We start from the raw sequence: 24,495 nt of genomic DNA, 5'->3' as shown, positions 1-24,495 counted from the left end.
AAGTTTCTTCCTTCAAGCAAGCAAGGAGGTAGAAAACCCCATTTCTGTAGATCACCTTACAGATCTGCAAACGACATGCCATTTGGCTCCTGCTTGAGAAGGCAGGCTAAGCTGAACTTATTTGGCTTCTGAGCCGATCCAGTCTTTCAATATGCTTGACTTAAAACCCGATTTTCATGACTTCAGAAACCCTGAGAACTTGAACTCAAGTCTGAAATCAATTGCTTTCCATTTCCATTTTAATTCCCAACAAGGATTACAGCTGCTAAGTGACACTCTACCGCTGGACTCATTCTCTCATATTTTAGCTTTATTTCCTAAACTTCAGCCCATTTTCTATATGCATATCACCTTCCAGCCAAAGGAAAATTCAGAACTAACATAAAGCAGCACTGAAGTGGATAAGAACAGCTGTATGAAAGGTGAGGAGTGCTAGTGGCCCAGTCTACAGAGCCAGAGAAAATACACACGCAAATTTTTTTTTTCCATTTTGTACAACCTCCAAGAAGCTGAAGTTATCTTGTACATAAGCACCAGCTGTTCTTTGCACCACCAGCTAGCCTTGATTACAATCCCAGTGTTCAAAATAAGGATTACTTCATGTATAGAACGAACACTGCAAGATGGAGAATGTTTTTAGTTACCAAAATGCAAGCAATAGCTTCTATATGCTGTTTAATTCAATTTAGCAATGGCAACATCGCCTGATGTCGCCACAGCTGAGATACTAACATTGCAGAAGATGAGAGACAAGAAGAGCTGCCGTATTATCACTGCAGGTTAGTCGTTCCTCTGCCAAGTCTCTCTTGATTTGCAACGCAAACAGATACCTAAAAAGGGAGAGTTAAAAGTACAGCCTTGACACGTGAAAGATTTTAAAACAACTGAATAGTTCTTTTATGTAGCAAGTGTCTCCTGATTTTCCCCTCTCTCCAAAAACAGCATAAAACAGACATATTACTATCAAGGATAGTCAAATAAAACTGAACAACCCATGACTAATCCAATTATACAGTGCAATTTAACAGTGTAAATGGACACATGGGAATAAAGAAGCAGAAGGAAAATTCACTTTCCAACAAGTTTGTCAGGTAAAAACGGATTTAATTTTGAGCTGGAAAGAAACTTAAGGAATATTTCAAATTATTTAATCTATTAGAATGGAGATGGGAGAACGTTACTAATTAAGAAAAAAAAAAAGGAGCATTTCTGTTAGCACCAAGTTAATTTACTGAGCGGTTACATTTTCCAGTACTATAATGTTAGCAGTCTCAAAAGATAATAACTAATTACATTTCCTTCTGTTTTATCACTGTACTAACACAAATAAAATGTTTTCTATATCTGTTGTTAAAGAGGTAAAGATTTCTTTTTAACAGTTTTATATTAGCAATAAGTTGCCTGCAAAATACACAAGGAAAAAAGAACATGCCAGTCTCAACAGTATATTCCCTGACAAGGACTGACTTTGTAACCTAAACCAGTTTAAACGTATTTTTTATGAATGTAACACTGGCAACTCTTTCGTGCTTTTGCTGTCACTGAAAAGAAGGCACTATTAAGACTGCAGTAAACAGGCAACATCTTATTATTAAAAAGAGGTACTTATTATTGAAAAGAGGTACTGGACCATTTTCTTTACAGAGATTTCTGAAATATTCTACTGCTTAAAAATACATGCTTTAGAAACATCCTGCAACAAAACAGTAAATTTTTTAAAAAATAATAATTTTAAAATAATGTGTATTAGACTCTTGAGACAAAGTTTATAAAATGTATGCATGTTAATTTTTTATAAAGTATTGTAAGAGTGTAATAAAGACTGTTTCATGAAGTATGCTCAGTTTGCTTCATGTCTGTTATCTTGATTTTTCCAATACGCTTAAAATAAAATGTACATATAGTTTACAGCATTATGAAATAGCTAGAGATCCTAAGCACAGACCAGATTTCCACAAAGCACTACAAAAACAGAGAAGAATACAGCTCCAGAAAGTTATATTCCTTACCTAATTCCTACAAGAAACATCAATTAACAGAGGAAATCTGGGAGCAAAGGCAGTAATTGGGTAATGTTTATCATTACAAAAGACAGTGCCATTGCAGGAGTTATCATGCTGGTTTGCTCATTTTTGGAAACGTGATGCAGACTTGCTTTAAAAGAGGTCTCAAGGAGGGCAATAAAGAACCTCTATGTACGTCTGTGGAGAACAGCAATCAAAACTGGGGAAAACACTTTAAACATTTAAAAAACTGAGTAATGTCCCCGTTACAGGCACAACTTTCAAACGACATTCCCCGTGCTCATGAGCCACTTAATTTACAAAAAAGAGTCAGTAAAGCTTCTGGCAAATATAAGTACGCTCCCAGCAAAAGTAACTCATGAGAAGGATGGGTAAGAAATGTAAGCAACGAAGGATCTTTGCTAGTTGTAGAATACTCAACTGTGGACTTCCGCAGTTTGAATGATAAATCATTTATTCAAACAAGTACTGATTAATGTACACAGGTACTGTTTAATAAATATGACTGTTCCCTCTAAATTCCATCTCTTCTGATATCGTGATGTTCAGCAAGCCCTAATGTAACCTGTACTGTTTTCTGTTTTGAAAAATACGGCTTCTGGTAACAATCCTCTGTCCACATGTGTCTACTAGAAATGTGAGACCAACCAAAAATACTCTTATGCTTATCTTCAGCGTAAGCCTTACTTGGAAACAGATAAAACATCCTCCTAGTCTTACCTTCCTTGTACTGCAGCAGGTAATGCAAACCAAATTCTTGAAGAAATACCTTACCTAGTATATTCTTCCTGCAACTGGCCAGGATCTGGAGGGAAAAACTTTACTGCTAGACGAAGCATTGTAGTCTTTGGTCCTATAAGAAAAATTGGTAATTTCATAAAAAACTCTCGTTCTTGATAAGCACATGCATTCGATGCTTTCCAACATGCATAGAAATACAATACATACAAATTCTAGTCAGCTTTAAGCTTGCCAGCTAACTCTAGCAGGCCTATAATATACAGACTATCCCTATCAACATAGATGTTCCTTTTAAAACTATCTACACTTTTTCCAGGGCAAATCTGAGATTTGAAAGTAGTAGAAACAGCTTCATGCAAACGAGAACACTAACAGCCCAATGCAACTACTTGACTGTATACAAAAGCATCCTAGATAACGCAGTAGGATCCTTCCCCAAGGGGAGCACGGCACGGTCACTGCTCACAGGCTCTCCCGACACCAGCTGTCATCAACCACGTTGTCAATGAGCTGGAATTTGCGAGTCCAGCTGGACCCAAGCTGGCTCCATTCCCAGATGCCACGTGTCTGCAGCATGCTCTCAGAGCACCCCTTGGCGCCCGTATCTTCCCGTCTTCCCATCATCAATCCGGACAACAGAGAGAAGGCTCATTTACGTTAGCTGTTAAATCTAAACAGAAATGTAAATAACTAACTGGAATCATCTTTCTAAGTTGCAACAGTTATTCTTTATTCAGACGACAAAGTGTGATATCTGAATCCTGCCCTGAAACATTAAAGAAATAAGACAGAAAGACTCAGTTAAGACCAGATTTTTTATGTGATAAGGACAAATAAAAGAGCTGGTATTAAAGAGCACTGCATAATGCTCTAGGTAGCATTTTACAAAAAAACTTAACTGCACCAGTACCCTGTTGACTTCCAACTTCACAATTCTGCCTGTTGAACTATCTGGCTTGATACCGGGCTTCATCGCTAGATCATCCTTTCCAGATAACAGTGCAGTCCATATGTCCTCTAAATCCTAATCAGTACCAAAAAATTCCTTACTGCAAGGTTATTGGTTAGACTGTAACAGCCCGAATCTCAAGGGAAGCAGACACAAAGTCACTGTCTAGACCTCATATCTTGTCATCCCCTCATTATTTTCAACAAGTCCACCTTATATTGCTTTCGCATCTTCAGCTATCACCAAGACCAGAAGTCGTCTTCCATCACAGAGCTATGCCCAACCTCAGAAGGGCCTCGGAGGACAGAAAACGACGACAAACTGAGACCTGTCCCGGACACGCACCTTCCCTCAGTAACCTGAAAGGACGTGAAGACAGTCAACCTCGAACACTCAAAGCCGGTGAAGCACAAGACCGATAGCAGAAGGATCAGTGTCTTATGTGACTATTTTGACTTCAGAGAGAGGAACTGGAGCTGGAATTTCCCTGCTATTGCTCGCTCACTCACTAGCTCAGACACAGCCAGGGTAAAAGATGGAGGAAGACATGGGAAAGGAGGAACGATGACCCCCTCCTTTTATTAGGCCTCTCTTCTCCTTACGCCACTGACAGAGCATCTACCTCCTTAAGGATGACTTCAGCATTTAGCTGAATTAAACTGATTTAACTTTAAAGCTGCTCCTGCTTTAAGCAGCCGTATGACCTTCAGAGGTACCATCCGAATCCGTTGTTTCAAAGCAAACTTGGCCAAATTAGAAAATCAACTTTTGGAGCATGTCCGTAAGCACAAGCCAAACTGCTTTAATTTATGTACAGCACAGAGATCTCTTCAAGCTTGACGGAAGTCCAATTTCACCTCATTAACCTCAAAGTCAACTGATTTTTTTTTCTGTCTGTAATACCCGATTTTCATAAAGCACTGCATTCATTCATGCACTTACCTGCTCATTAGCTAATGGAGGAATGACAAATTTTGCTTTCTGCCAAATAGCTGGAAGAACTAAGTTTAAGACTATAACAGCTGTCAAAGGAGTAGCTTCCAGCCTCAGATCTCAGAATTACCAAAGCTTTGGTAACTCATAACACTAAAAGCCTAATCCGAATTGGAATGGGACATCTCAAAATGAAAGCAAGCTGGAAACAAAACTCTATGTTACACAAAGCTCACATTTGACATAGGCCAATATCAAACTCAGGCATTTATAGCTTTTGAGATGCATCTCACAAGGAAAAGCAGTGTTTTTAGTGATCCAGGTTAAAAAAATATATACATAAACACCAATTTTCTGAAAATACTCCAAGCCTTTGGAACACCTCCACAAAAGTAAGACCAGATGTGCGTGTTAGTGACACCATTCTGCCAGGAAATAGTCTTATGACAGCAGTTTTGAGCAAGTTCTGAATGCCACTTAAATCAAATGAAAATAATGTAATACTAAAACTTAAAAACGTTATACTGCATATTTGCTTTTATGACATTTTTGTATCACAACTTTTCTTTCTTTTTTTTTCTTAAATCGTGTACTTCCTCCATTCAGTACATGAACATGTCCCCTTCTAATTAGGAAAGGGCTTTTAGCATAGCATAAAGAAACGCTGGACCTCGTCCTAAGCTAGATGCAGAATTTATTGTAAGCAGCCAAATTTGAGGGGGAGGGGGCAAATAGGAAAAACTACTTGTGTAGGTATGGTAAGCACAGCACTACATAAACTGGCAACATCTCCAAGAACGAACTCGAGCACCATCTCAAAATTGGGTGCCTATTAGGAAGCTGAACATCTCGCTCTAAACGCAGTCCAAAATTAAAGTCAAGACAGACATTTTCATCTGCTCTAAAGTGCAATTTGGACATTTTCACATTTATTTGTGAGGATCAGTCTTGCTAGAAAGTCCATGTGGAGGCAGAACTTGGGGGGGGGGGGGGGGGCTCTCGTCCAGAACAGACTCATTAAGGAGGAATTCTGCCGCTTTCCCAGAATTTGGAATAAGCTTTTAACACAAACCTAGACATCTAAACACAGGGTAAAGGGATCAGTCTAACTCCTGAAGCATTCTGGCTGTCTGCTACATTACCACTGCCATGAAAACAAACTGCCAAGTTTTGAGCTCACAGTATTTGCTAAGATGAAAGGTTCATTGTCTTAAAAAACACCTGAAAATCCCAAGACATTTGGAACAAACTCCTCAAAGATATATATTTAGAGGCTGTAGATGTGGAAAACTGTCTGTTTATATCCTTGGGAGCAACATGAAACTGACGTTGAACACGCTTGAAAGCCGCATACCATATCCCTGAAAGCCCACATACAAAGTCATTCTTTGGCACGGACGTCTAAATTAAATCCTTGTTGCAATGAAATGCCATAAGCATGAAATCCTTCCCTGTAAATTCTCCGTCTCAGCAAAAATACACACACATAATGATTAAAATTTGGATCAAAACATGGAAATCCTTTTCTAAGTTGAAGTGGTTCCTTGTCTTATTCAGTGTCAGCAGATCAGACTTCTGCTCTAATAAATATTACATTAAACTGGGGTCCACAGAGATGCTTACATAGTAAGTAAAACCATGTAAACATACATTTTAACTCCTGTTAGATCAATAAACCTTAACTCTTTCTTCAATGTGCTGGAGTAGTTCTATAATAGAACTGACTGCATTCCTTATGAAGTTATTTGATAACAAAACCCTCATCAAACAAAACAAAAGGTTTCTGTATCTTAAAACAGGCCATTAGCTAAGACTGGCTGGAATGTAAATTTTAACAATCTAGACTTTATAATAATGCTGTCAAAGACTCAGAACTGTATACATACAATCACACAGTAATCTCCATCAACTCTATACACTCATGCGTTTGAGCTGTATTCACTTAACACCCATGATATCATCTAGTATTCCCCAACTGCTGTGTCCATTTTCTCCCCCTCCATCCCCCCAAAAAACCCAAGGACCTCAGCAAAACTGATTAGAGAGAGGAGGACAGGGAAAGAGCTTTCACAGATGCCGAGTTGAGGCATTTTTTAATAGCACGAGCAAACTCATCAAATCGTATTTTCTTTTCCAGTTTTAACACATGAAAAAAATAAACCTGCCAACTGAAACATGTTAGTGCTCAGGCTGCAGCATTGCACACATACCTGAGGATGAAGCACGTTTCAATTTAAGGCATTTCATATAAAATGAAAAGCACTTAATTACACTGCTTATGTTTTTTCAAAGTTTTGGGAGGAAAAAAAAATGTGTTTGGAATAATTCCACCAGGAAAAAGGCCAGCCATTTCAAAGCAGGTGTGTGCACCCACCTCTACGCTGCAGGCAAGGCAGCGGTGGCAACGGGAGAAGCAAAAGGAGTCTAAACCGGGGAGACAAGCACGGAGGAAGGGTAGCCCCGCTGCGCCTAGGGAACGGCCAGACTGAAGCCAAGGGAGATTTGGCCAGGCTTACATTGCTGTATTTTCAGGTGTAAAAATATTTCCATTATTGCAGCTTCCTTAATCCATTACTTCTGAACTGTACGTATCACCAATACTTAAATTATTTCTCCGCTTCTGGCTCAGTACTGTCAAGATTCTTCTTATGAAGATGCTCATATGCAATCCTATGTCAGCTATTGGATCCAATTAAAAAACAGCTTAAATTACTATTTCTCCAACTAACATTTGACTTGTAAGCACAGACACTTCAAAGCCTTTCTACAACCATAACTCAAATTCAATTTTAAAAATAGCAGACTGCCAGGAGGGGATTCCATTAGCATTAAAAAAGCACTCTTTCCCAAGCTACCAAAAACTTCACTAATTTACAAATCATTTCAGAAAGTTTAACAGTGACAGGAAACAGCTGAAGAACATCTCTCAAGAATTCATTTGACATCAGCAGCAACATAACGTGAATGGCAGACTACCAAACAGTGCACCAGCCACAAATTTTAGCATATCCCCACGGTCTCAGACCTTGAGAACAATACACGTATCATCAGGGAACACGCGGCCACCACTGTGCGCTCTAAAACCAAGTTTCCTCGATTTATATAGTATAAAACAGGATACAGGAAGAGTAATCGAGCTGCACCGCTGCATCACAGACCTCTCTGTGTTCCATCAAGTCTGCTCTCTAGGAGATAATTCCTTGCAAAACAGAGCCCTGGAAAAATGGAAAATTGGAAAAGCAAATACCCCCCCCCCCCCCCGCCCCGAAAACTGCACGGAGCGTATATAAAGACGACACTCCAACAATTATGGGGTTTTCTGTGGACTAATGGAGAGTGAAAGTATTATATAACCTCTTACGTAAGCCTGCTTTTATGGGTGGCTCAGCAATGTGCCTAAGGAAAGAGCGACTGGAAAAGTCAAACCCAGGACCATAAAAGTTAAAAAACCTTGCACCACCATCCACCTAGAACTGGTGATTTCTTATCATTTGGAAAGCAATTTCAGGCCTAAGAGTAATGAAGCGACACCTCCAAGTACTACTTTTCAACCTTTTCTAGTTAAGATTTTGAAAGGAGTAGAAATCCACCACACCTTCCTGATCTTCTTCCACAAAGCCATTACAACCAGTAGCAGAAAATGAGCAAACAGTTTAACTCTGTTCTAAGAAAAAAAAAAAAAAAAAAAAGCTAATCTTTCAACCTCAGACTTCAGAAGAATTAGCACACCTTATCCTTCAAACTATTTTTAGCCTTTAGAGCCCACGTTATAATATTCTTTAGAGTAGTCTAAGGCAAAGATAGCACCACCACTGCAATATCCTACTGGCCAGAGTTGAAAGAAATTTCACAGCTGCAGTTAAGAGGACTCTGAAGCTGCAGCTACTCATGCAATGAGAGATCATTAGCTCCGTGCCCCTAGTTCAGGTGTTCCTAAAAAAAAAAAAAAAAAAAAAAAAAATCTCTGAATTCTCCTTAAGAATGTAGGCAGCTGCTGGTGGCCACTGAAGGAGCTGGGAATACCTCAATCCCTTAAAACTTGGTGAGTGTCAACCATTGCTGAATTTTGTCTGGCAAGACAGAAAAACGGCGAGGCAAGTTTAGCTCTTACAGTCCTTCGGGAAGGATATCGCCTCTCAAACAGGGTCATGACGGCAGACGTTGCCTGCTTCTGCGCAATGGATGCAGCAAGCCAGAATATTCCTTTTGCTTTCCATCACAAGACAACTTTGAAAAGCTCATACGCTGCAAATGTCATGCTTCACTTAAACACCTGCTGATCCAATCTAGATATTTACCACAGACAAGTCATATGTTCAGTAATTTCACATTCCACCCACCATATACTACATATTAAAAACATCAAGCATGCATGCCCAAACAGGAACCACTATCACCCCCTACCAAGTACAATTTTCAAGGAAGCAAAACCAGTAAATCAAGTAGTAATTATGAAAGTAATCCACATAAAGCAGATGCAAATTGAGGAATACTTCCTTTTTGTAAAACTAAATTACTTACTCCGTACTTGTTTAATAACAGGTTTCAAAGGTTCCAGCCAAATCTGAAATTAAAGAAAAAAAAATTACCACTGACAATCATATTTGAACGCATTATGAAGACATCAAGAGTAAATTCAAATAAAGCAGATTTTTATCAGTATGGATTTCTTTCTCACTGTAGCAATGTAGCAAATCTTTCCTTTTAAAAAAACATGTTTATCTACTTGAATTGACATATATCACACACCAAAATGGACCCCCCAACTAATCAACGCTTAAAGTTCACATAGACAGAAGAAGAGTCATTACTGCAAAAGCATATCAGTGCCAGTAAGATAGAAACTATGCAAAAACACAATACTGTACACAAAAGCCAGAGTACAGAATTACAGACGGTCTGGAGGACATGACAAAATCCAGTATTTTCCCCTTCCACAGTTTGCCTCTCTCTCTTACCTACAGAAACGACATATAGTGAGTTTTACTGCATATGCATTGCCCACAGGTTCATTCTCTTTTCAGGAACAGGCTTTCAAAGAAAGACTATTATCGTTCTAGTGAAATGAATATCCTAAATGCTAACACAAAATACTTTGGACACTTTTTTTTTTTTTTAATTGTAACAAAGTGATGGCTTAAGCTTGGTCCTTAATAGTGACTTCTGTGTCTGAAAGCTAAAGATTTTAATAACCTTATTAGATACAGACACACTTTGGAAGCTTTGCAAAAGAAACAGGAACTGAGCAAGCTTCACTGTAGCTCCTCAGCTCAAAAGCAATATGCATTAGCATTCTCTAGGTTCTGAGTCTCTAAATACTTTCTGCATGAGATCCAACACTAGAAAAAGTAGTAGAGAAAAATAATGAAGACTTTGGGGAATATTTTAGTTTGGAAGCAACACTGTTCTCTTTGCAAGGTACAGGGTAAGAGACTGAGAGATTTACAAAACATTAGTATTTATCTAGATCAATGACTGAAAAAGAATGTAGTTCCAAATGTTCCCTGGACTGAATATTTATTTGTGAGAGGCTCATTATGATTCTTTGGAGAAATTAACTGAAGGCTGAAGTAAATACAAACACTAAGAAAATGCTGCACACATGTAATATAATTTTATAAGCACTCTGCACACTACATTGTGAATTGCTAATTCTCACGGGGAAAGAGGATTTTATCCATGTCCCTGAAAGCGGAAACATCAGAAAATACATAGGGTTTTTTTAATGCATTTTAGAGATCTAACAAAAAATAGAATCTGATTCTCTTCCTCTTATTAGATGTCATAGTTCTGATGAGTGAAGCAGATTTACAATAATCAAACAGATAATCCCACAAGAGGCTCAAGCAGATTTTAAAAACTTCTCACAATCAAGCAACTGCATTCTCCCAAACACTTCTTTTAATAAAGAATTCATCAGGAAGTTTTACCTACCCAATATGACTGGATGTTCTGGAATTCAATTCCAAAATAGTCTGATTCAATCAAATTCAGATGCTTGTAAACTTCTGTCAGTAACGCTTGTCCGTAACATTTTGACTAAGAAAGTAAGAACAAATAGAGTGAGATTAAGTAATTAAAATGAGTTAGAATTTATGGTAAAGTAGTAAGACACGGCATATTTTTTCATGTTATTATCGACAACCTTTGTTACTGCAACACCTAAACATCCAATGCATGGGCACGGCTCTAAATGAACAAGTTTCACACATTCCCAGACTAATTCAAGTAGCCAGGGGCCTCTTCGGGTCATCTAAGTCCAACCTCTGGCTCAAAGTATGGTGAACTATGAGCTCAAACTGGATCAGCTAGAAACTATTTGTGGTTCCTTCAAAAAACTAGCATAATTTGCTTGTGTAGTTGGAAGGTGTGGGTCTCCCATCACTTAAGCTGATGGAAGCAGAGGCTGCCAGAACTCTGCTCTCACAGCCCACACGTTGCCTTCCCGGCAGCAACATGGGTCCAACCAAAAACTAGTACCTTGTCCTCCCCCCCCCCAACTATTTTTTACCCAGATTACTTCCCTCAACCAGCTCACTGTTCAAGTACATGAGCGCAACGAGGGGTTGGGAACATTGTGGCTGGAGGCAGGGCTGGACCCAGCTGAAATGCAATATAGCTCATATCAAGCCACCAGGAAACTACACTTTCCGATCCTCCTGAGTGCTCCTCTGTGCAGTAGAAGGTACAGGAGACAAGAAACACTTCTGAACCCATGACAAAAAAGCTGCACAGCTAATCTAGTATCTTATTTAGGCTCTGGTCTTTTCTGTGCTGTGGAAAGAGTTGTAAACATTCGCAGACGCTCTAAATTAGTGAAAAAGGACCACAGCAGCTAGTACAGAGTTACTGATGCTCAGTTAGAATCCTTGACGTACGGACCCTTGACCAGTGCCCCAGGAAAACAGGAGGCCTTTGCAAACTGGACTTGGTGGAGCCAAGTTCACAGCTCCCAGGGAGCAACACCAACGGACCTAAGGTTGTTACTGGAGCACAAGCAAGGCCTCTGTTGATAAAGCGAGAACTTGGACTCTAGGAAGAAAGTCTTTGAAGACTGTTAACTCTCTAAACTTTTCTCTTGCAATGATGTTCAAGAAAACCCAGAGTAATTAACATATACGTTAATTAAGGAATACACAAGAGGCCTTTAGTTCTCCACCAAAACCAGGGGGAACCTGAACATCCCTCCTCTAATACCATGCTTTCTGCACAAAATCACCTGCAACGAACCCGCCCCCCCCCCCCCCCCAAAAGCCCTGCCCTCCCTAAACCTCTGCATAATCTTTAGTCAAGTCAGGTGCAGAACCACAGAAAGCACCTAAGGCAATACCGGACAAAGCAAGAAACTTTCACAACACATCAAGCCACCACCGCTTAGGTCTGCTTATTAAAACATACAAGTTTGCTGTCTGTGTGTATTATAGCACGACTGTAGCAGCTGCCACAAGAAAAATGCCGTTTCCAAACTCAGACGTCACTGCACCTACACCACACAGAAGGTGGCTCAAGGAGTTTTCACGTTCCTTGCCATCCGCTTCAGCAACGCCCAAAAGCTGGAGGGAAGACTAGCTTGCGTTGTAGCTGTAGAAGAAGAAAGTTTCACGGCCGCTGAAATCCACAACCTGCCTTTGACCGAGGCGATTCTCTTCCAGTACCTACGAGAGGCCTTCTGCTTACCTGAAGGTACTTTTGACCATGCAACCAACTACGCATCCCACATGCAGAGCCCACGTCACGTCTCTTTTCTCCGTGGCTGCTCCCCAAATGCTAAGACCACTAGCAAAAGCAATCTCTTCGCTGAGCAAAGTCAGCGGACCAGCCTAGCAGCCCCTCAGGCTGACAAGGGAAAATACAGCACGAGCTTATCTAAAACACGTTCCTGGCAGGATGAGATAGACTAACCGGGCAATTCATTCTGCAAGAAAGGGAACAGCATGCTTTACCCGCGAACGAGGAGGGACGCATGTGAGAAGGCCTCCTGTTTTCATTTTGGCAGCGCTGTGCCGGGCTGCCACTTCTCAGGCGATTCCCTCGCAAACAACAGATGGAAGCTCGCTGCCCTCTCTCTTTGTACATTTGCTGGCCAAACAGTCCTCGTTTTCCTCCCTCTGGCTTGTTTCCATTAATGCTTCTGTTCAAAATGCGGCGACGGCAGTCAGATTACAGGGGCAGATTTCACTACGCGTTCTGGGAAGCAATTCTGAAACAATGGTGACAGCGTCCAGTACAATTGTGGTTGGCCCAGGCTTTCCAGCAAAACACATTCAACCTTCTGAAAAGCCACAAATCCAGAAGACTCTAAAATGTTATCTTTTCCCATGAAAACAGAACGCACAGATAGCTCTGTTGCGGATTCTTAGAAGATGTACTATTGTGACTTTAAAAGGTATGAAAGTATTGTTGTTATAGAGGACGGGTAGTATTTAATTAAATGTGCAGATAATACCTAGCACAGAGTGGGCCATCTCAGGTTAAAATAAGGTGGTTTTCAAAAAGAAAGATAGTGCATTTATTCTGAATTACTGAAATTCTTAAAAATTCAATAGCAGTTGCTTCTAAAAAGATCAAGGTAAGATAATTTTAACTGTTGGTGTTTTCAGAACTGCACGATTTAGCTCAGTATCTTCTAAACAATTTAATAAGCTGTAGTATGACAACTTCGCAGTATTGTGAATCGGAAACAGCTTGGGTGGTAGTTTCAATTCAGACACAGCTCAGTGCAGTAACGCAGGAGGGAAGTACAGCGGTCGGAGATGTGAAGCCAGCCCATCTCTCGTGCTTGCAAGAGGCAGGGTTACCAACGAGGGCAATCGAGGGTTTGAAACGCCAGCGAAGTGAATTCACAGAGCACAAATCCCATTCATTCAAAAACTTTCTTTGTATCACGTTAAATCAGGCCACTGGTACCAGAAACCCCCAAACGATCCATTTCTTGGTTGCTTCAATCGATACAGAGCTAGGGGGCTGCGAGATGGCACAATACAGAAAAATAGAGTGACAAGAAGTGGTTTTACCTCTTTTTCTCGACAAGTCCTGTGTTGTTTAAAGGGGCATTTTCTTTGTAACAACGCACAATTGAACATCAGCCAAAAATCTTTGCTTGCAAAAGAGTCTGTGGTTTTGGAGGTCTTTTTTGTTTATTACAAGATGACAATGAAAAAACAACGATATAACTAAGGGTAAAGCACGTTATTCAGAAAATAATATTCTTGCTCTTCTGTCTACAGACATGTTCTCATGCTTTTCACAGGCTGCTTGTCACAGAGCTCACAGGCTGCTGGAGAAACACATCTTGAAAAATAAGCTTTAACTTTCAAGTGAAATATGTTTTTTGCTTTGTACTTGTAAATTAGTCTTGCAATAGGAACAGAAGAAAATAAACATCTTTAAATATGGCAGGACTTAAAAAATATATAGCGATAGGCAGGCATTTATTTTATTGTATGTCTATTGGTCACAAGCACCACCTATTTGAGAAGGAATCCTTTACAGTCAGCAACATCTGCTGGGGATGCAGCAGTGCCATGGCAAGCCTCATACTTCTGCCTACAAAGATGGAACAGCTCAGCCTGTCTTTTGCAGATAGATTTATTAATCTCTAGACCTCATCGACCAGAAAATGTCCTGCAGCACCAAGTCTCTGATTTTGCATTTGTGAAATGACAAGTAACTCTAGTTTCAACCACCAGTAGAGGCCAACTAAGATGCTCAGGGCCTAAAGAACATACTCTAGTAAGAGAAATTAAGGAGGTTCAGTTTGCAAAGAAGACACTAAAGGGAGCTCTAATAACTGCCTACAACTAGTAGATGACTGAGCCAAACTCTTCTTGGAAGTGTCGAATGATATAGCAAGGGGCAACAGCCACGAGTTGCCACTTGGAGGATCAAGTTGGGCGTCAGGAAACATCCCTTCCCCAAAAGGGTAGCGCAGCACTGAGCAGGTTACTCAAAGAGGCCACAGGATTGCCATCGCTGATGCTTTCCAGACTTGCCTAGATAAAGCCATGGCTGCCCTGATTTAGTGGTGGCAACAATCCACCTTCAACAGGGAGACAGGACAAGATCTCTAGAAATCCATGCCGACCACCTTTTATCTGATCCTCTCTGAGATTGTTTGGAAAAGTAACTGCGATTGATATGTTTTCACACACAGTTGCTGTAAGCAATCTGACTCCAGTTTATCCAAAGAGCTTCCTTCCTTTACAAAACCTAGTTGTGCCTTTTAGTGTTGTGGCTGAATCTTAAGACAGGACCATATCAATGTTTATAGACCCTGGCCTCACAGGCCACAAGAGGGTCAGCTTCAGTACATCTAAAAAGCCAAATCATTGGCCTTGAAGAATTAAGGTAAATATAAACCACGGACAAAAAAGAAGTAAAAACACACTCTTTTTCTGCTTCACCCACAGTAATTGAGATCTTGCTCCAAAATTTAAGATCAATGAAATATTAGCACAAGTATTTTTGTCATTTTGGCAAAAAAAATTACCTCTTCTGATTATCTCCCATTGCAAATGTACAATACCCCATACAGCCAGGTGACAAAACAGAACTTTATCCGTTTATTCCCAAAGTTTTACTATTCAGAATCATGCAGAACACTACAGAAGTATGGGGAAACGTTGTATTCCATCAAATTATAAAGGAACTATCCAAATGTGTAAAATAAGATAATTTTCACTGAGCTTTCCAAGTATAATTTTGGCTGTCATTTACAATGATTAACAGGTTAAAAAAAAATCGCATCCAGAACTGAATTTTATTTCATAATACTTCCACCAAAAAGCAAAGCAACATTAATAATGTCACATCTTAAAGGAATATTAAACACTGTTCCAATGAAAATGGGTTTTCACTGGGTCACAAAAGCTAGAGACCTACACAGTTCTTTCATTATTCTATGTCTCAAATATGGTGGGAAAACATTTCCTGGCATTAATTAATTCCTCAAATTGTTACATTTATCTATTTCTAGCACATATTCCAAGATATAAGACCATTCTTTCTGAAAAGATGCTTAAAGTTTTGAAACTCACAAAAATGAAAGTTAAGTTTTGTAGTGGTTAGCGTCATATCATTGTTTAATCTGCATAAAAGTAGCACAAAGCAAAACCTTTTAAGTATGGTCTTATACTGTGGCCGTTACTTGGACAACAGGCAAGAAATGGATCCATTCATGCACATAAGAAAGGTCCCATTTTCAATACAAATTCATAACATGGCATATTTCCCATTCCGAAGTTCTCAGTTATTCCTCATAAGCTGCCAAGACTACCACTGATATTACTGAATTAATGCCGAAGCATTCCACAAAAATCAGCGTAAAAAATTAAACGGAAAGACAGCCAGAGGAAACTATGCCTAGCAACTTAGCTCTAATTGTAACTATTTTAAAAAGTCATAAAAAGGCAGTTCAGTACAACAGATTTTTTTTTTTTTTTTTTGAAGTTGAGTATTTAAATCACGCTTTAGAAATCAAGCTTCCCTAGGTGCATGAAATGCCATGGGCAATCTAGCGCATTCCCATATTTTTCCAGTATTCTAGAAACCTAGAGACAATTCAAAATTGGTGCCTAGTAAACTTGCAGTTTGGAATTTTTATGCATATAAAAACATCTCATAACTGCACACACTTACATTGTAAATACATCTCACTTTCACACTAATGCAGCATCTGGATACGTAAAGAAAAGTCTCCAATATGGGCAACACAGACTTCTTACAGCGTAACCTAAGTTATTTCATTCAGAGGCTGTATTAGATGAATTCAGCTTTGCTGATGTACCTAGCAAGGATGAACTTTTAAAGTAAAAAATGGAGTGGCCTTTCATATGGCAATTTTTTATCCATTTAAGATCTAAATCAGAGGGCTGGAGCATCTGCCCTATGAGGAACAGCTGTGAGAGCCGGGCCTGTTGAGCCTGGAAAAGAGAAGACTGAGCAGGGATCTTATCAATGTCTACAAATACCTTAAGGGAGGGTATCAAGAGGATGGAGCTAAACTCTTTTCAGTGGTGCCAAGCAACAGGACAAGAGGCAACAGGCACAAACTGAACCACAGGAAGTTCCACCTGAATATAAGAAAAAAATTCTTTACTGTGAGAGTGGCTGAGCACTGAAGCAGGTTGCCCAGAGAGGTTGTGGAGACAGTCAAGGCCCGCCTGGATGCAACCCTGTGCAATGTGCTCTAGGTGACCCTGCTTGAGCAGGGGGTTGGACTACCTGATCTCCAGAGTCCCTTCCAACCTCGACCGTTCTGTGATTCCATGATATACCTCTGCCATGATCAAATTCAGCTGCTTCTCCCTTGGGGAGTATCACAAGACAAAAACAAATCACTGAAATGTAAATTGATGTGTAGACTTCTGTGCACATCAGTTCCTTGTATGAAGCCATCCTACAGACAACCTTTATTGGGATAGTGCAGTGGTCATCACATCTGCTTTACATGCTGAAAGGCCTGGATTCAAGCCCCTGTGGAACCAGCACCAGGAAATCTTTGGGAGATTGGATTAGATGATCGCCAGAGATCCCTTCCAACTTTACTCATTGTGATTTAAACAAATGTTCATCACATCATGACTTAAACAGATTTTTCTTTTTTAATAGCAGTGTAAAAGTTCCATAACTTTTACATAAAATCACTTCATCATCAAAAATGGAAAGGTGGTAGCTACTGTTGTCTTTATTCAGTCAGATTTGTTTTTTAATTTCAGACCAAGGGAAAAAAAAAAGAAAAGAAAAATGAAGTGCTTCTTAAAGCCCAACCTCCCAACCTAAGTCAAGAGCAGAATATCATCGGTGCCGTGTACATCAGCTTCCTCAATCACAGCACAGAGCCAGATGCTGTACTCTTCTTGAAAAATACATCTTTCAGATTCTCAGAAATTATGCTTTGTCTCTTTGAATTTATTTTTCAATAGAAACACACATTGTAAATTGAAGTTTCTTTACAGATTCTTTTTTTAAAACTCTGTCAGGAACATAAACATATCTAATGTTAGCAACTTTAAGGACAGAGGAGTAAAATATAAGATCAAAGTTGGAAACACAGTATTTTTGTTTTATAATCCTGACTGCTATTTACTGTTTTCTTAGTAGCACATATTACTGCTTATGCATCATATCCTCCCTTTGCTGTACCATTTTAGCTTAGCAAGACAGAAAAACAAACTGGGAACACATAATATGTGATTTTCAGTAGACCATAATTTAGTATTAACAAAACCAATTTTTCCTCCGTAACCTGTAAACACATATTCCAGAAGATCTTAACTTTCTACGTCCATACATTTTAACTTTAAAGAAAATCACTAGTATTTTTTTTATAATGAACATTCTCCTCGTAATCTAAAATGGACAAGCTGCCCTTGCTCAAACTTTCCAAAAACTAAATCCACTTTTGGCAGCCATTAGACCGGAGGAAAAAAAAAATAAAGAAAAAAAAAACTCAGTCCAAAAGCCAAGAGTTTGGAAAAATTGCAAGTTATAAAACAGGGGTATAGAATGGAAACTCTTAGGCAGTCAGACCTGCAGAAATCACTGGCTTCTAAACTTCAGCAAGTGCCAGCTTGATTTGTGTTGTGGATTTTGTGCTACAAAAACTTGAGATTGTTTGGAGACCAAATCATCCAGTAAACAGCACATGCATGAAAGGAAGAAATTTGTTTTACATCATCACTGCAGTTGGGCAGCTCAGAGTGCACCACTGGCAGCAAAAAAGGTTCTCGGGCATAAAAAGTAACTTGGATTGATTTAAATAAAAACCTCATATTTAAATAGTTTTTTTTTTTTTTTTTTTTTTGGTACACTTTAGCAGTTTTCCTAAGGAAAAAGCAATTTCTCATTTTTGGCATATTAAAGAAATGATAACTAAATATAGTAGTTACACTAAAGTTATTTCCTTTCTTAACGAGAAACATACAAACATTTCAGTGATTTTATAGCTCTGTTTATCTACATCCCCTTTAAAATCTGTTAGATCTCTGTCCAAATGTCATTTTATCAAACCTTTAAAACTCCCCATTAATAACTATCCTTAATGCTACGTATAAACAAAACTACATTTACGAATACATGGTGTACATTTAAACCACATCTGTTAGGAAAAAAAGGAAATAATACAAGATAGCAAGGAATGCCATTCATTAGCCTCAAGATTTTTAAGGCTAAACCAAGAAGATCTTAAGATTTACATAGCTAGCTTTTAATCCACAGACTGAGAACATAAAAATGACTGGTCTCTTTTTCAATACTTTATTATCTTCAACTTTGATTGGAAGAACTGCAAAAATAAATAGACAAACCAGAGTGCGCGCACACACACTCCGCATTTGTAAAGCTCCTTCCAATTTTCTAGCCTAGTTACACCAGTGCGAACTTGCCCAAGATAACCAAAATAATCACCAGCAGATCCCTTCGAAAGAAGGTTAATCTTATCACTCCATTTCCAAAAGTTCAAGTCGCTCAGCTCAAGAGCAGATGTTTTGAAACACTTCAGTTAATGCTTCTGGCCGTTCTGTTCTCAAGCCGTCTCCAAGCAATTCGTCCGAAAAGAGAGTTGAAGGCGAAGGAGCTGCAATATTTCCGCTCGACAGCTAAAACTGCGGCTTCGAGCCACATTAACAGGTGGCTTTGAGTGACTAACGCAGGTTAAACACAGATTTTCCCCCCCCCCCCATTCTGCTTCTTCAGCCTCTCACAGATTGTTTCAAGCAGCCTTTATAATTGACCTGCTGCCACTAAGGCAAACTTAAATCAGCCTGCTTTACGCGGGGCATAAAATTATACGCACGTAAAACCAAGCCGTCTTCACAGCGGGATCGTGGCTGAGCGCGAAGGGAACACGCTCTGGCTGCTCACGGGCTTGGAAATTCCCCGTTGGCAGCGTCCGAATTTCTTGGTCGCTCGGGGTGGGGGAAGCATCTCCTCCGGCCTCATTAAAAGACAGCTCAGTGCAGAAGATTACGGGGTGGGGGGGGGGAGGAAGAGAGAGGAGAGGACTTAATACTTCCCGTCTGGCAGAGGGAAAGGAAAGCTGACGTCTTCCCAATTTTTCTTATGCCTTCCCATCTTCATAACTACATCGCTACCCGCGCCCTCGGTCTCCGTGTTGCGTTACGCTTTTAAGACAGCCGGACAAAACAGGGAAGCGTCAGCCTCCGAACACCAGAAACACCCGCGCTGCGGCCCGACGCCGCGTTAGCGCAAAAATTCTCGTTTTACATCCGCTAAGAGGTCACGCTGTCGTAAAAACGGTGGTGTTTCGGAAACAGCACCACCGCTCGGGGCAGATCGAGGTCTCTTCACGAATTCAGCCGGTACACGATTTTGCCTCGAGTCCAACTTGTTTTTAAAGTAATTTCTGTCACAGTATTTTTAACATAGCACTGAAAACTCACTCATTGAAACAGGGAGACAGTAAGACCAAAGAGAAACCGGCCAGTTAATTTAGATAACTTAAAATATGCTGCATTTTAGGAAAAAATTTTGGTTTGAGATTTTTTTTTTCCCCCAGAATATACAGCCACACAAATTAGTCTAGAAGTGCAAGCCTTTGGCTCATTTAATTAAGGTTAGCTTTAAAACATGCAATCATTTAAACATTTACGCAGCGTTAAAGCGCTTCACTGCCAAATGAACCAGCTCTACACAACAAACATGCTTTTCCAGAGTGCCTAGATTTGCTGGATGCCTGGAAGTAGAAAAACAGTAATTTGTTGACATTGGAAAAAGATCTCCAAGAGGGAGGGAATTATGTGAAAAAAATTGGGAAAGGTACACATAGGGAAATAGGACCATTTTTTGGTCCCTATATAAGTTTGAAAAGCACTAGAAATATGACACTTTGTATGCTCAGAAAAATTAAAATTTCAGAATGATTAAGCATTTAATCAATATGCAGTTGCCAAGCGCTAAACATAATCACAAAGATCCACGTAAAGGTTACTGAAAGCCAAGGAAAAAAATTCATAATCTCTTTCATTACTAAAAATGAAAAAAAGAAACCAGATGCACTTACTTGCTTCCTGCAGGACACTAGATTACCCAATGAAAAGTAGTTCGAGACAAGTCACAGAAATTAAAAATCATACAACGCATAATTTAGGATAGTTTTGCTTTATGTATTGCTTCCCTAACAGAGCTTATAGATGCACTGACAGATATCTGAAGTCAAACCTCTACAAAATGAGTTTTTGTTCATCAGCTTCCTTCAGCAGCGGGCAATTTGCCACCAAAACTCATTCTTGCTAATACTTCAGCAAGCTCTAGTGTGGCAGAATCCACACAGCAATGAAAAAATCACAGCGGCGGAAACAGTACTGCTAATGGCCATTTTGGAAAACACGCTATTTCAAGTAATTTGCCAAAAAACTGCAAAAGGGCAATGCCACACTAGCAGCCTTCTTCAAACACGTAACCGCACGCTTAGGAGGACTCGGCCTCGTCAGTGTGTTAACATCAACTACGTGCGCTATTTCAAGCCTTTAAACAGTTCAGTGGCTAAAATAATCTAGGACGTAAACACGAGCCTGGCTGTGAAAATGGGCCACCGTCAAGTGGACGGTATGTCGTTATTAGCCTCTCTCAAAATAAGCCTGTGTATCAGCATTTTTCCACTTCAAGAAATGAAGCTTCGTACCAGAATGCCCAAACGCCTATTTTGGGGGTTGTAAAACAGTAGAGTCCAAGCTAAGAAACTAAAAGTGAAGAGGTTGATGATCTTGATTTTTCTGCCAAACTTTGCTATTAGTAATAGCATCTGTGCAATCCACTACATTTTTCTACATTCAGCCGTTAACATCACTGTCCATTTCCTGCATTTAAACTGTATGTACTCTAGGCACTTACCTAGTACCTTCATATATACACACACACACACAATAAAATAATTTTAAATAGAGATAATGCTTTGCTACCCTTTGTTCCTAACAAGAAGATTACTAAAATTGCAAGCCTTTTTTCCATTAATTTTCCTTTTGCCTCAAATCCATCATCTATGACCCCATCAGCAAGATTTGATCAAGGCTTCTAGTGTGAAGGATTATCAGACTCCAGATGATACTTTGCATTTCTTGTGCCTTCACCAAAACCCAGAATATGAATGTGTGCAACATGCTCACACACCAGTAACTGAGGTTCAAGTCTGACCATGCTGATACACACGGTCCTCAGGAGTCAGCTCTACCTGGTTGCTCCTCTGACAACTCGAACTTTTCACGGATATTGCAGCTTTCTATAGTGATAGACAGAACACACACCCAGGTAGAGTGACTTTTCCACAATACTTCCCTACCATGCCTCAAATGCAATCAAAGGAGACCATCTTCAAAGAAGTAAGATGCCTCATACGGGCTTTACTCCTGATCTTCCAACCAATACAAAAAGGTGTCGAAAAAGGCTGGTGCCCGAGGGAAGCCTACTGGAAGGAAACATTTTAAAGCATTCAGGAGATAAGATGGCTGTAATAAATGCTCTGCACCAATTAGATATTTTATTTTGCAGGAAAGGTCAAAATTATCTTTTCACTATAAGCTTCTTTAGTGGGAAAACAAAATTGTACTGACTGTCCTAACACTGCTTCCCGCTGCATTTTGAGCAGAGCTTTGATACCATGGCAATATGTTAATAAATACCTATAGACCAGATTAGATAAGACTGAAGCTCTGCTAACTTTCCCATTTCAAGTAGATGTCCTACACCTCTGGCTTTGAGGGAGCTGCCTCAATCTGCCGGGGAAGCAGACTAAGAGGGACAGTGACCTTAATCCTCAATGATTTCAGTTAGGCTACATGTAGGACAGTTCTAACAGGGAGTCTCCAGCTATCAAGTCTTTTTTTTTTCCTCTCCCCTTTTCTTTTAAACTATTTCAAATATTTTACCTCAGTAATTTTGTGTTAAGACTGCATCTAGCACTCTGCCTCAACATGCTGTCAGTGTAGGTCAGAGGAGGAAAAGAAAAGCAGCTTAAGTAACAGAGATGTCAAACATACAAGCACAAATCTCAAGCCAGGGAAGTGCATCTGAAAATGAGCTTCGCCCAATTTACTAGGTGCCTTTCTGAATCATTTACAGGTTTTCTTCTCACAGCTTGCTGTAGTAGTCAGGCAGCATTAGTAGCTGGCTACACTCAAAATACTTCATCTTCCATCTCAAAGCTGGGGAAAAAAAACAACTTCTAATATTAAGTGATGGTTTAACAGCAGCTTTCACAATAAAGATGGCATTCAAAAAAAAAAGAAAAAAAACGCAGAAGCAGGGGCACAAAAACCAAGCACAATATTATCACTGTGCCAAAACAGTAACATAAATTATGCTACAATAGAAAAGAGATTACTAAAGAACAACATAATCCGCATTTTAAGTCTGATTCTCCATTCACATAAACTCTTGCCAAGAATGTGTTATGTTAAAAAAGGAGAAACTGATGACACACAGGTATGCTGTTGCAATCCTGTTTATTTAAATAAATACCTACAAAGGTGTTTCTCTAAACACAGTAGGGTATCAGCAGACTTTCCTTGTTCAGTGTCAAGTCCCTGCCTTCAGAAAGGCACTAACAATAGTTCAGGGAAATTTACGGTTGCTGAGCACACAGCATTTATTTTTGAAGCCGTCTTCAGCTGATTGCAGGTTGTTTTTTCGTTTTGCTCCCCCCCACCCTGCCCCGATATATTGTGGATGAAGAATCCATCCCTCAAGTACACTCTATGCTGGAAATCCCAGAACCCCCTTAAGTCTGAATGTTACCCACATTCAAAGAACGGCTCCCAGACAATCGCATTCTTTTTGGAATAAGGCTTTTTTGTCTGTGTGTGAGTGTGTGGAATGGCCTGACATAAATTTCAGCTAATTTTCACCATCTCCCATCATTAAATTATGAAAAAGAAACAAACATCTGCAGTCTGCAGATGACAACGTCAGAAACTACTGTTAGCTCCTTTCTTTATTACTGAGTATGCCCGACTAGCGGAGTTAGTAAGAAAGCAAAGGGTAACAGTTTTTTCTTTACAAGTTTCCCAAGTTTGTTTTTGTTAAATAAAACACATTTAATTAGACAGTATATTAGCTGCTTAGGAAGACACCTGAAAGGAATTAAGTACAAGAACTACACTCCTGCACGTAGGTCAAGATTGCGAGGTTATGCATTGGCTTATTTTATCAGGTCTCAGTCAGACAGAGTAATTGCTAGCCCGAAGTTCCCAGTATGCTCCTGATAAATAAAAAAAGCTTAAAATGAGCTTAGCTTTATACCAAGTCTATGTTAAAATAAATAAATGCAACTCTCGCACTGTTTTTCAGTTCATTCTTTTGAACTCATACAAGTTTTTCTTTTTTAAAGCTGCACACAATTTCATTCGTTAGACTACTCCACAACCACACAAACAGTTCAGAACTCAATCTGCTACATTTATATATCAAGGGCAGGGATGAGAGTTGATTTTATTTTACTAAATGGTTTCTGTGTTTTAAGCTATATTATGTGCATAAGAGAAATGGTTTTAATAGACTTTTCTTATAGGTACCTTCAGATCTTGATTTCTCTCCTTCATCGGTTTATAACTCAATTTGCTTTCTACCCAATGTGACAGCTACTGTCTACAGAAGCGTAAAGCAGCATGTTGAGCAGCATGTTGTTTTTTTATAAAGCTCACAGCTTCCCTTAAAAAAAACCTCTACCAATAAAATGGCTGCAGGTTCACCTTTCCCCACCCAATACCACATTCCTACATAGCATCAAAAAAAATCAAGTCCCTAAACACAAAATAACAGGTTTTAAAAAAAATAGTAGAATAAAACAGTATGTAAATAGCAAAGCTCCAATTACTTTCTTTCTAAACCCTATAA

At 39.5% G+C, this 24,495-nt stretch overlaps 1 protein-coding gene across 5 annotated transcripts in view; it reads right to left on the bottom strand.

Moving 5' to 3' along the window:
- FARP2 (FERM, ARH/RhoGEF and pleckstrin domain protein 2) overlaps nt 1-24,495 on the bottom strand; it is a 91,052-nt gene that overhangs the window by 53,369 nt on the left and 13,188 nt on the right. For all 5 annotated transcript variants that reach the window (XR_009959213.1, XM_062582252.1, XM_062582253.1 and 2 more), the window contains exons 3-6: nt 10,582-10,686; nt 9,169-9,211; nt 2,799-2,877; nt 733-830 (exon numbers count right to left, since the gene is read on the bottom strand). Coding sequence is in view for 4 of the 5 variants with exons in the window: in XM_062582252.1 (XP_062438236.1) it covers nt 733-830; nt 2,799-2,877; nt 9,169-9,211; nt 10,582-10,686 (325 nt within the window). In the remaining variant the exon portion in view is untranslated. The remainder of the gene's footprint in view (nt 1-732; nt 831-2,798; nt 2,878-9,168; nt 9,212-10,581; nt 10,687-24,495) is intronic.

The sequence above is a fragment of the Rhea pennata genome, chromosome 9 (assembly GCF_028389875.1).
Source record: "Rhea pennata isolate bPtePen1 chromosome 9, bPtePen1.pri, whole genome shotgun sequence".
NCBI lineage: Eukaryota > Metazoa > Chordata > Aves > Rheiformes > Rheidae > Rhea > Rhea pennata.
The sequence above is the reverse complement of the archived record's forward strand: the minus strand, read 5'-3'. Positions and strand labels throughout refer to the sequence as shown.